The sequence below is a fragment of the Ips typographus genome, linkage group LG4 (genome assembly GCF_016097725.1).
Source record: "Ips typographus isolate SLU linkage group LG4, UJ_Ityp_2.0, whole genome shotgun sequence".
NCBI lineage: Eukaryota > Metazoa > Arthropoda > Insecta > Coleoptera > Curculionidae > Ips > Ips typographus.
In genome coordinates, this window is record NC_138425.1 from 7601727 (window position 1) to 7614096 (window position 12370).

The 12370-nt window shown below is 33.2% G+C and overlaps 2 protein-coding genes across 6 annotated transcripts; one reads left to right on the forward strand and one right to left on the reverse strand.

The window, feature by feature from the left end:
* Window positions 1-2: 2 nt before the first annotated feature.
* On the reverse strand, window positions 3-6895 carry trbd (ubiquitin thioesterase trabid). Of its 5 annotated transcripts, none has more exons than XM_081978980.1 (13): window positions 6690-6895; window positions 5997-6237; window positions 5196-5313; window positions 4969-5140; window positions 4750-4903; window positions 4462-4696; window positions 4207-4409; window positions 3996-4146; window positions 1963-2076; window positions 1711-1906; window positions 1416-1658; window positions 1201-1349; window positions 3-1117 (listed from the first exon to the last, which is right to left on the reverse strand). In XM_081978980.1, the coding sequence occupies exons 2-13, from the start codon at window positions 6124-6126 to the stop codon at window positions 1039-1041; spliced, it is 1944 nt and encodes a 647-aa protein (XP_081835106.1). In that variant the 5' UTR covers window positions 6127-6237; window positions 6690-6895; the 3' UTR covers window positions 3-1038. The 5 variants fall into 5 exon arrangements, with proteins under 5 accessions (XP_081835106.1, XP_081835107.1, XP_081835103.1 ...); XM_081978981.1 differs by having other exon boundaries at window positions 1197-1349; window positions 4747-4903; XM_081978977.1 differs by having other exon boundaries at window positions 4747-4903; window positions 6690-6894.
* A 289-nt stretch (window positions 6896-7184) lies between these two features.
* On the forward strand, window positions 7185-12283 carry Myd88 (myeloid differentiation primary response protein MyD88). Its single transcript, XM_081978992.1, has 8 exons — window positions 7185-7533; window positions 9031-9230; window positions 9285-9576; window positions 9632-9723; window positions 9777-9963; window positions 10017-10073; window positions 10125-10355; window positions 10407-12283. Exons 1-8 carry the CDS (start codon window positions 7406-7408, stop codon window positions 10624-10626), a joined length of 1407 nt encoding a protein of 468 aa, XP_081835118.1. The 5' UTR covers window positions 7185-7405; the 3' UTR covers window positions 10627-12283.
* Window positions 12284-12370: the final 87 nt, after the last annotated feature.

The following is a 12370-nucleotide window of genomic DNA, read 5'->3' on the forward strand; positions in this document are numbered from 1 at the left end:
GATTGCCTGTTTAAACTCTTTAATTTATTTCTTTTCTATAATAATTCTCTTGTAACAGTGTTAGTGTTAACAGTGAAACATAGTACGTTTTAATTTGCGTTTTAGGTTTAATCTAGTTCATTTACTGGAAAACCATAAACATATAAATATTTTTCAAAACGAAACAATTAGTGTTCTCCCTTTGCGTAGCCTTACAAATTATGAATTATATAATTAAACACTGAGTTGCGCCATTATATTTACAAAAGAATGAAAAACATAAACATCCCAACAAAATAAATAATATAGATTCCACTATTTTGTGTGCAATACTACAAATCAGTTTTTAATGCAGCAAATTAACATTCCCTGTTTACTTTTATAATGACATCTTCCAATACATTGGTCATTGTCTAGTTGGGCTTTCACTTATAAAAGAACCAGCTAGAAAATGATCAAGATCGATGTTCTAACTAGAAACTATATTAGACCCCGTTTATTTTAGGTTGGCTGAGTGCTAATTTGCTGAAACTGGTGGAAATTAAACAATATTCAACTAAAAACAAAATAAATAAATCCAGCAATATTGATTTGTACTTTACTTACTGAACAAGTATTTATTAAAAGTGACTAATTATTGGAGTTAAAGATTTGGTTTCCTGGGAAACATATGAAACAGCATTTCTAATTATTTTCAACATGTTTGAACCGGTTATTTTTATGAGTCTTCAAAGGATTATCAAATCCTAGAGCATTCCAAGCTTGAAACACGTTATAATTGCGAATGGCAAATGTTTTCTAACGTTTTATTAAATCTACGCCAAATGTTTACGGATCACAAAGCGCTAATTCAGTGGTGAATTTTGGTAGTGTTGGCGCCAAATTTGCCAAAAATTTAATTATAAACTAACTAAGCACATTTGCCAACTCGACTACGAACATCAATCACTCTCAACCAACAAAGTGTTGTTAAGATTGTTTAATTGACCGGTTGTGCAGATTTAAAGCAAATATTCGCAAAATTCTAACGGTTCAACTAAGTTGCCTGTTGTTTGCAAGTCATTCGCAGTCTGTATCGCCTTCGCTAGAATAGTCTTGTATAGCGACAGGCCTGGGAAATGGGGCAGATGTCATCTGGCTGAATAAGAATATTAAATTAGAATTGCAAATAAATAAAAAATTTATACAATGATATAGCCAAAATACGTTGTTAATACCTACATAATCCTTCGGTAGTGGTTTAGCCATTCCTCGCACATTTGGGCTACTAAAAGTGGTCTTTTATGTATAGGTTGTTGAGCTACTAGAATGCCGTCTTCGGTTTCTGTCACATCAATCCATTGTCGCAGAATTGCTTCCTCTCTTCCCAGCTATAGAAATTACACAAGAAATGAAAATAATGCTGTTAAATTGGTTGAATTACTAAAAACTGTTACCTCTGATTCTAACAAAAAATGAATCGGGAGTGGTTTTCGATCCCGATCAACTAAAGGCAATAGAGATGCTCTTGGGCGCATGTTTGAGGACGGTTCTACGGGCACTAAAGCAGAAAAGTGACCGCGAGTATACCCGAGAGCAATCGGACAACGCGAGCAGAAACTCGAGTCCCACAACAACGGCAAGTAGACACCTTCAAATCGAGCCGGGCATAATGCTTCACCACGAAACGATTTTACTACCTAAAATTCAATTAATTATCAACTATTCTACAGAGTCCATGGAGCAATTTACCTTAACACCATAAACTAAAATAGGTCTTCGTAAAATATGCGCTAAAGCAAATACGTGTAACTGCTCTAAGCTGGAACCGGGTTGAGCAGCCAATGCGACTAAACTACTCCAGTCATCTTCCCATTGAGCTTCTTCTAATGAATATTGCAAAAAGGACGCGTGTGACGACTCGTACTCTTTCCAGCGAGGATAAAAGCTGTAATGTAAAGCCCAAACTACCACCAAAACGGTTTTTTTAATATATTAACTTACGCATGCCCCGCATGGACTAAACTTTCGGCTAAAGCCCTTCTTAACGTGTTATCTCTGTCGAATACTCCCCAAGTTGCTTGCATTACGCTGTCCAATAAACAATCACCAGCAGATCTTGCAATATACAAAATTATTAGGTTATATCCTTCAGGCTTTATCAGACAAATTGTGCACAGGTGATTTTTTGCTTGGAAAATTATTGAGACTAAATAATTTGTTTTTTCAACCCGATCCACATCCCGTTAAACCAACCGAAAGATAAACATTTTGTTCAAAGAACCAAGACAGTGCTTTTGGATAATTTTCAAGTTGTTTAGGTCTATATCTCTCGTTTTTGGCCGATTTCCAATTAACATTCTGTTTCAAGAAAAATCGATTTATCCAAAAAATGGGACAGAGCAGTGCTTAATCTCAAATTAAAGCATTGTCAGGTGTAGGTATCATATTATGTGTTACATACAGGCTGTCTAGAGAGAGTTAAAGTGAGAACAACTTGATGTGCAAACAATTTCGAGTTTCACTCACTGTCTCTGGACACCCTGTAAGATGTAATCAAACATGAGACTTGCTAAAAAGTTCTCAAATTATGTAACAGACAATATTGGAAATACAACCGACTAAATTGACAAATTAAAAGCAGCTGCCATAACTTAATTTAAAATTTAAGACACTTGTAGACCTCTTTGGGACTTTTTAGAAGATTCTCAATAGCAATTAGAAGTCTATGGAACTTTCAAAATGGTCTTAGAGGCCTCTGGCAAATTTAAAACAAGTCTGGGGAGGTTTAAGACACTTGTGTCTTAAACAGAGACCTCTGGCACTTTTTAGCAGATTCTCAATAGCATTTAGAGTTCTATAGAACTTTCAAAATGCTCTTAGAGGCCTCTGGCAATTTAAAACCGTCCTGGAAATGTTTAAATGAATTGTAAAGAGCTCAGAAACTTGTTAGAACGTTCTCAGTAGCTTTTTGCATTATTTTGAGGTTTTAGACACATTCAAAATGAACCTAGAGGTCTCTGACAATTTAAACCAACTCTGGGAAGGTTATTATGCTGCATTCACGCAATACAGTAACTCCGTTCTGAAATAAATCATTTTTTAAAAAGATATTTTTGTGGTAATTGAATTTAACTGGCATTTAGAGGTACATGGAACTTTAAAACAGGTCTTAAAGGTCTCAGGCAATTTAAAACAGTTCTGGAAAAGTTTAAGAGAGTTGTAGAGGATTCTGAAACTTCTCAGCAGCATTTAGAAGTCTTTGGCACATTAAAAATGGTTCTAGAGGCAATTTAAAACAAGTCTAAGAAGGATAACACTTGCAGAGGCCTCTGGCAATTTAAAACAGTTGTAGAGGGCTCTGGAACTTTTTTCAGAAAGTCCTCAGTAGCATTTCACATTTTTTCGCAAACATCAAAAATTATAAATTTCAAATTAGATCAGTTATAGTGTATTAAAGTAAAAGTTTTTCGCGTCAGCCAAAATGCAATAAATCAAGGTAAATAACAGTGATTACCGCATTAAAATCCTTTGATTCGTATCGAAATATGTAAGTTTTAAAAATGACATCAGTGTTCCGGTTGACGGGGCGCGCAATTTATTTGCTATTAAATAATGTTTGCAAAAATGTAACAACACAAAAATACCAAAGTAAACGTGATGAACGTAATGATAATATTGAGATCAGCCCAACCGACGACAGATTACGTTTAGTTCTGTATAATTATTGAACCTACATTTCAAGTTGGCAATCATACTTCAACATATTTTAATTTACGGAATGATTTAATAGAAATTATGTTATACTGATTTATTTATTGTTAATATTGAAAAGAATTTTATGTGTCTAAATCCTGTTTTGAGACATTTTCAAACAAGCTAGCTAGCTGATGTTTAATCACTGTTCAATTTTAGCAGCTATTAGCTAATCAGTATAGAACAGTTCGCATTGGTGGAACTAGATTCTCTGAATTTGAATGTAAATAAGTTCAGATACAACGTGATGCAATATAATATTTTTTTCAAGTAATATTTACCTATTCCACAAAGCATGTAAACGACAAACTCCCGCGCCAATTGCCCAATTTATCACAGCCGTATCGCCAGCCTCTAACTCTTCCTGAGCGTCTTTATCCAATAATTCTGACATTAGCTGTTCTTGAATGGTTAAAGGAAGAGTGTCAACCTCTAAATAACAAACACATAAAAATATTATAGCTTTATGTTTACTCTCAGTATTAAAATTACCTGCTGGCAAAGTAAAGATTGGAAATTCGGTAATATAGTGGCAAGGAAAGTTTCCCTTTCTCTGTCTGAGTGTAGACGTAAAATGTCTGCGAATATCTGCAGCCAGATCAGGAGCAACATAGCTTGGTACTCTTTTAATACCAGATCCTCCAGAACCTTCAATTTGAGACAGTAACACCGCTAACAAGTCGTCCCTTTGAAACCTAGAAAGCAACATATCTATTTGTGTGTTTGTGTATTGCCTAATTAACAAACCTTATTGCTAAATGGACTAAAGTGTGTCCAACATCGAAAGCTGAATTCCTATTAAGCAACGCGCATTCCGATGCTGTAAGAGTTCGAGCAGGATCGCCCCCTGAACTGAGATAAGCTTCAACAGGGTTGGGATCTCCGTTGATAACGCCCAAACAGGCGTTTAGCCAATTCCAGTCAGCGTTGCGACGCATCTGCCTTAATCGCCTTTCAGACTCTACATTATTTTGAGAAGGATCTGTAATGATTCATATGAGTTTTTTGGTAATCAGTGACGTAAAAAATTACCACTTATAGCACATTGGTATCGATCATCTTGGTTGATATCTTCAATACGCTCAGGGGCGGGGGGTAGTATAAGACTAGAAGCTTGGGATCGTTGATTATTTTGTGTACCGCACATTGCACATTTTGGTGATTTTGGCCAATTTTCGTAAGTACATATCTTGATAACAAAACAAATAATCAATCTTTGTTGTGTCTTATTGAAACACGCATTGTAACAAATACCTGGCAAGTCCATTTGGCTTGTGAAGTTCTTTTGCTATTTTCTAAATTCGTTAAACTAGGTGGGGGACTATTATTCCTGGATAAACTTTGAGCCAGATCGGACTTTTGAGATATCCGGAGGGGTTGCATGTGTTCGTGAAGATTGGTAGCAGTGAGCGGTAAACCAGCGCAACTATCCCATAAAAAGGTTCAGTGAAAATTGTGGGTTTTTTTATTTTAATTTGTACCTTATGCAAGAAGCGCAGTTAACATTAGTACAATTCTCGCACTGAGGTTTGTTTTTTGATTTTCGAAATTCACCTGAAGCTGCTGCTCCTATAGGAGAACAGCGATCTTCTTTGTCACCTTCAAAAATTACAAAAATTGAATGGTTGTCAGTCTATGTTGGTAATGTGTGAAAAATAGTGGTAACCTGGTATTATTGCACTAGACACATTTTTTTAGTAAGATTTAATGCTGTCAAGTAGCTATTTAAAAACTTATAACATATTTTCAAGGACAACTGTTGCCAGAATATCATTTATGAGAAAAGTTAATTTAAGAGAGAGAGAGACTTTTAATTTGCTTCTGAGAGACAGTAAAGTGTAAAAAACTTAAGAAACCATTTATGCTATTACATTAACATTACATTTATATTAGAGACAGAAGTGCATTTGCATAATTTCCAAAAAAGTAAAAATCTTAGGTGAGTTGGTGGGAAGGGCGAGTAAGGGGAATGAATGTTTGTATGTCTCAATCTGTGCAATGGCAAGAAAAACTATACCAGAACTACAACCTATATTTATTAATTATCTCCAAGGTAAGTTAAATTTTGAACTTGCAGTAATATTGGAAGGATATTTTGGATCATCTGTTTAAAAAAACCTTTCTAAGTTTATTGAGTATATGCCTCTACCAACTGATCCTTTCACTCTTATGCAGAATTAGTTTTTTGCATATTTTTTATATACAAATATTGTAGGCAGCAAGTTGTTACAATAACACTACACTGTAACAGATAATAATCATAATATTTAATAGAAACTTACCATGTAGCTGATAGATGTTTTCAAAAGGTCTAGCTCCTCGACACATGGTGCATTTTATAGCTGATGGATAATTCTCATAAGTACAATAATCACAAGCCCATTTTTTCTCACTTTCACTCATTTTCGACATAATTTAATTTCAATGGGTAACTTAGACTTATTTTTGTCATGAAAATATCATGGTCAAATAAAGTGGGAATTAGCTACAGGTAGATTGCAGTCCAAATTGAATAAGTCTGACCTAAAAAACAAAATATTTTGGTATTAATGCATTACAAGCAGGTGGATACTTGAAGAAAATGTAATAATATGGTAGAATGAGAAAATGTTTGGAGAAAGTTACTGAAACTCTGCAATGAGCATTACTATTCCAGGCAGATATTAAGTATGGACATTTATTTAAGCTGTGACAATGTAATCACCTATTTTAAGCATTAACAGTAAAAAAAGCAATCCCCAAAGGAAAGTTTACAATGCAATGCAATATACATTATGCAGGCCTGGGGACTACCAGTAGTCTAGATAGTATTAGCATATAATTTGGGTAAAAACATGTTATGACAATGCCAAATCAGAATTATGCGTAATACACAAGCAATCATTCGAAAATAAATACTGTTGTTATGGACAGGCACCACTGTTTTTTTAAGGTTCAATCACTGGAGCATCACACAAATCGAAAATTTCTCTCACCTTCAGAAATAAGGTCATGAAAAATGTTATTGTATTGAAGGCACCGCAGTTCAAGATCGGAAATAAGTGTAGTACTTTTAGAAACAACAAATTTAGATACCATTTGCATGCCAATAACGCTAATTTTTTGTTGACAAACTGATAAAAATATTTTTTTCTACGTCAAAAATTAACTTTTTTCTGACAATTTTTTTTCTGGATGGCCTTCAAAATATTCCCCCTCCGTCTTCCGTCAATGTCACCTGTACAAAAGTTGACAGATGACAGTCTTATACCTCGTTTATAAAGTTCGAATTATATTATACACAAATGCCCAGGAAAACGAGTATACTTTATCGATTTTGTTTTAATTTTACCATTTCACCAGTTTTTCAGTTCTATTAGTTCAAAATGATTCATATATTATCTTATTTTGCAGTTATTTATTTCATCCACAGAAAAGTATATGATTCTGTTCTATGAACGGTAATAAAAAAGAAGAAGTCGAAGAACTGTCAGTGTAAGAAAATTGTCAAATTAATAATAAAATTCAAATCAAAACTAATTTTTGTAATTACAATTTTTTAGGAATTTGTTTAGTATCACGTTCTTGTAGCATGACTTTTCTACTGCGCTCGTTTACGGACAAAAAGGCGAGGCAATTTCATTTGCATGTGCAGTAATATTGCCCGAAGGTCGTAAAGCCAGTAGAACCTTGAAGGTTATTTGGAAATAAAATGGATACACAACTGGAAAATAACAACACAAATATTAGTGTTCTGGCATTGCGCGAAAGTACTAGAAAATTAATATCTGGCTTGTTGAATCCTATAAAATTAATTCCAAGTGAAGATAATAAACCAAGGTAAGCAGTTTTCAGGGGTGCAAAGCTATAGAGTAAAATGAAGATAATGTCTTCATTTTACTGTATAGATTTACTTTTAGTAATGAATTTCTTAGAATTGTGTTACTCAGATTAGTTCTAATTTTTAAGCTATAAGTAATATTATAAACAAATTGTTATGTCCAGAAAGGTCTCTGTTTCAGTTGAGTTTGAGCAACATTCTCTTCTTTCCATTCACATGAAGTTTATATGTAAATATAAGAGCTTGAGATGTAGGAGCTGTAGACAGACCCACACAGAACACAATACTTATTGAATAACATAATCATCATAACAAAAAAAACACATGTTGCCACATATTGAAATAAGTTTTCATGAAAAAACCTGATTACACTACTTTAAACTTTGTAGTTGTCATAAAGAAACGCATATTGATTACTTAGCTACATTCTTTTAACTCAGTTATAAATAATTACCAAATTCAGCTATTTAAAGTCCTTGTTAAAGGTTGAAGGTTTTGGGAAAATAAATACCTAAAATAACATTTTAACAGAAACATACCATATTGTAGGTATACAGTTTAGTACCTGGTTTTTTCATTTATGATTTTTTTGAGATTTACAGGGACAAGAAGCTTGAAGATGGGAAATAATGTACAAGTTAGTAAGAGTAGGTAATTTGCAATTGAAAATAATGTAATTTGAAACTCAATGTTTATGTTTAGGTGAATGAATTTTGTCTGCATTAATTGGTCTAAAATATTAATTAATGTCTTCTTGGAGATCCTTAAATTTAAATGCCTTAATAGCATATTAAAGAAAAACTTGAGAAATAGAATAGAAATAGATTTTTTCTATTTCTTGCCTCCTGATTACAACATTTTTTTAGTGTTGTACAAAATGGAGTTATAGGACAATACTTACTGAAAATTTACATGTTTACTGGAGAAATACTTAGAATAATTTTAATAAAAAGATACATATTAAAAATGAAACCCAAGGCTGTTGATTAATAAAAGCTTGTCTGGTGTAGGTAGACCTACCTCATAAAAATAGCATTTTTTTCAAAAAACTTCCTTTTGTAGACCAAAAATTGAAAAACCCCTCAAATATGTCACCAGATATCAAACAAAAATGAAACCATGAAAAGACATAAGAAAGAATGTTCTATTATTAGCTCATTTATCAAATTCACTGGGTTGAAATTGGCTGCCCATTTTTCTTTACACTGTATATCTGTGAAGAAATTACCTTTGAGGCAAAATGAATGCCAGTCTTGATTTTAGAAGAAATGGCCTTTTCCTTTTCCTAAATTTGGCTGAGGCATTTCGAAGATACAAGCCGTTAAAAATGACCAAAAATTTAGCTGTGACCTACTTTTCCTGAGAGTTTAAAAAAACTCAAATTCTTGATTCATTTTTGTTGTTCAGAATTCCCTAATAAACACATTTCCTTTGATTCATGACTGTTCTTACGTTTGCGCCACCACACAAACTAGTAAATTATTTACTTTTTTCAGAGATTATCGTGGTTTAGCTGAATTATGCGGAATATCAGGTGAACTAATTCGTAGCATTTCACATGATTCAGATCCCACATATAAGGTTTTAAAGCTGTGGAGTGATCAAGCAAAGTCTGAAGCCACAGTGGCTAAATTAATACAGTACTTGGAGCACCTTGATCGTTTTGATGTTGTTGATGACATTGAAAGTTTAGTGTGTAGGTTTTTTCTAATTAGTTAACCAGGTTAGCCTTACAAAACAGTCCTTTCAGCTGAGGATCTCAAAGTTTATAAAGATCGTCCTAAAAATGGGAAAGTTGTGAGTGATATTGATCCAAGCATTGATAACCAAATATTAACAACTGACGATGTGCATAACATTAGTGAAGGCTTAGAGCCTCAACACTATGATGCGTTTGTTTTATTTGACGTTGATGATATTGATTTTGCTACAAAATTAATTGACAATCTAGAGGAAAGAGACCTTAAACTGTGTGTTAAGGAAAGAGATTTGGTTGGTGGAAAATGTGAACATGACGCTGTTATCAAGTTAATTGCTGAAAGGTCATTATAGCCGTTCGCATGTTGTTTTAGACTGTATGGGTGAATGTTTTTTTAGATGCCGGAGGGTTATTGTAATAGTGACGCCGGCATTTCTGCGAAGTGATGCAAATAAATTTTTCTACAGCTTTGCACAGTCTATATCAATAGGTAAACTACTTAGGGAGTGTCAAGTTGAAAGTTAACGTGTTTGTTATTGGTAGAGCAAAGGAGAAGGAAAATTATACCATGTATTTACAAGGATTGCGAATACATACCTCCAGAGTTGAACTGTTATTTCAAGTTAGACATTAGAAGGTCAGGGCCCATGTGGAATTTTTGGGATAAACTTCGAGACTCTATTGTAGGTCCTGAGAAACCTAGAGCTAAATTAAGTTTGCCCGAAAACAGGTAAATATACATTTAACACTTACTACTAAGGGGTTTTAATGTTGTTTGTTTAGTTTATTTCATGGTGTTGATTCTCGCAGAGCGATAGCCCAGTCAAATGCCGTTACAAGGTACTTTCAATCTTCTGTTTTGGATTTTTACTCAATTTGTTGTATAATTAGGTCAGTGTCGAATTCAGAACAACACTTGTCACCTTTGGATTTGAGACGTTCATCAAGTACTTCACGTACTTCATCGCATTCTGTTAAGTTCACTAGTAATAGTATGAATGACTTACCAAATACCGAAGTGCCTGAAGATAATATTGTGCCTTCAACTAGTGCCAATAGTATAGGACAGTATGAGGATAATGCAGTTAGGAATATGCTTTCATTCTTTAAAAAATTCAAAAGGTGAGTTTGAAGTTCATTTTCAGCAAATGATTTCTGAGGTTTTGGTTTTAGTATCGTGCCTAAATCGAAATCAAACAAAAATCGATCATCAGCCAATGAAGAGGCACAAATAAATTCCTCTTCAAAATCAGCCGAACAACTCGACGAACAACGAACCGCCTCCGACAATCACAACAGCGATAATAACGTCAAACCAGAGAAAAAACCGAAGAAAAAACGGCTTATTTCATTCAAATTACATAAGAAAAAAGAGATGATAGCCGCAACTTAGACTTAATCAAACGATTAAGGGTCTGAAGTTTCAAAGTATTTTAAATAGAGATGTTTATTATTTAGGGAGTAGTGCTTACTATATCCTTAGTTAATTATTACGCCTATCTTTATGTGATATTTTTTAGTTCGTGTTTAAAATTCTTCAATGACCAACTCTGAAGTTATTAGATTGTTAGATGGCACAAAATGGGAGAATTTTACTGCAATGATAGTCCAAGGTTTTCCTAAATTTCTTCCTTATGCACAAACAAAATGTTTCCCAAAACTGACTGAAATGATTCCTTGGGTTCCTATTTAAAATTGAGCAGGTAAAATATGAGACATTTATATATCCAGAAATATTATTTTGAGTGCACATTTTCCGTCCTTTGTTTACAAGTAAAATAACTAGCTTTATATTAATGCTATGTGCAGGTTCACCTCGAATTTTTCTTTATCTATTTTTTCTTCCATTTAAACCAAATCAAGATACTAGTAAATGACAGTAAGCCTAACATTACACACACACAGCAATTTGCATTTGTATTAAAGATACAGGGTGACTGATTGAATTTGATCATCCTTATCATAGTTTTACATCAAGTAGGGCTAGCATTTGACGTATAATCCACATAGCAAATAAAAAATTTGTCATCCTATTTAAAAAAATGTAGGTTTGGTTTGTTGCTTAAATTTGGCTTACCTGGTATATTAATGAACTACTTAAAAATACAGAGTATACGTACCACAACTAACCATTAAAAAATAAAAAATAAAATCTGAAAGTTCACCTAAAATAGTTTCAAAATAGTAAACTTTCGGTTATACAGTTTTTTTTTTAATGAAACACCTTGTATATTGTGTCTTTATTGGATTCTACCACAAATTCTAAACATATTTCATGTGTATCATGTCATATACCAATCTGTATCCGTACCATTTAATGTAAAATTGGACATTTGCAATAGCTAAAACAATTGTAATGTTTGCATATCACAAAATGTTTTTCTGTTGGTTTTTGTGTGTTGTCGTGCTAAACAAGGTTGGTTCTAAGAGTGGGTCAAAAAAACGTCAACAAAAACGTCATTTTTTTTAAATGTAACACCAACATTTTATGCTGCAAATTTGACGTTACGATGACGTAGTTGAACAATATTTTGACCAACTGACAAATTACTTTATCGTGACGTCAAATTCGCCCTGCATTTTTTGAGACCAATTTTTTACCACCCTGCATCATTTTTTACGTTTTTCTGCACCCACTCTTAGAACCAACCTTGTTTAACACAACAAAATACAAAAACCAAGAAAAAAAAACGTTTTCTGATATGCGAAAATTACAATTGTTTTAGGTATTGCAAATGTCAAATTTCACATAAAACTTTGATTACCAAATTTTAAAAATTATGGTCATTACGGTTGTTCTATGTGGTGGATGTTATGTGTATTATTATTATTATTTCACCCTGTATCTTGTCTAGTTATTGCACTTACCGCTGGTGCCTTTTTATGATGCATTTGTAGAATTAAGACAATTAGTGTCGTTTTAATATAATATTTATATTAAAAGCTTATGTGTTGTGGCCGTATCACGCGTACAACGACCGAACCATATATCTTAATATATTTTGTTATAGATCTTTTTCGATAATATATAATCTTTTTGTCCGTTTTAATGTTGTTTTTCTCACTCTCGTTTAGTTTATGAGAGTATAACTTCAATTACAATTTTATTTAAATCAGTTAACAAAATGATTTCATTG

What these genes read in the sequence shown, in the direction of transcription:
- trbd (XM_081978977.1), bottom strand. Translation starts at nt 6,126, where the DNA reads ATGTCGAAAATGAGTGAAAGTGAGAAAAAATGGGCTTGTGATTATTGT. An exon ending in TTAGTCCATGCGGGGCATGC is followed by an intron (nt 1,907 to 1,962) that starts GTAAGTTAATAT and finishes TTTACATTACAG; the next exon opens with CTTTTATCCTCGCTGGAAAG. An exon ending in TTTTAGTTTATGGTGTTAAG is followed by an intron (nt 1,659 to 1,710) that starts GTAAATTGCTCC and finishes ATTGAATTTTAG; the next exon opens with GTAGTAAAATCGTTTCGTGG.
- Myd88 (XM_081978992.1), top strand. Translation starts at nt 7,406, where the DNA reads ATGGATACACAACTGGAAAATAACAACACAAATATTAGTGTTCTGGCA. An exon ending in ATCAAGTTAATTGCTGAAAG is followed by an intron (nt 9,577 to 9,631) that starts GTCATTATAGCC and finishes ATGTTTTTTTAG; the next exon opens with ATGCCGGAGGGTTATTGTAA. An exon ending in TTAAGTTTGCCCGAAAACAG is followed by an intron (nt 9,964 to 10,016) that starts GTAAATATACAT and finishes TTGTTTGTTTAG; the next exon opens with TTTATTTCATGGTGTTGATT.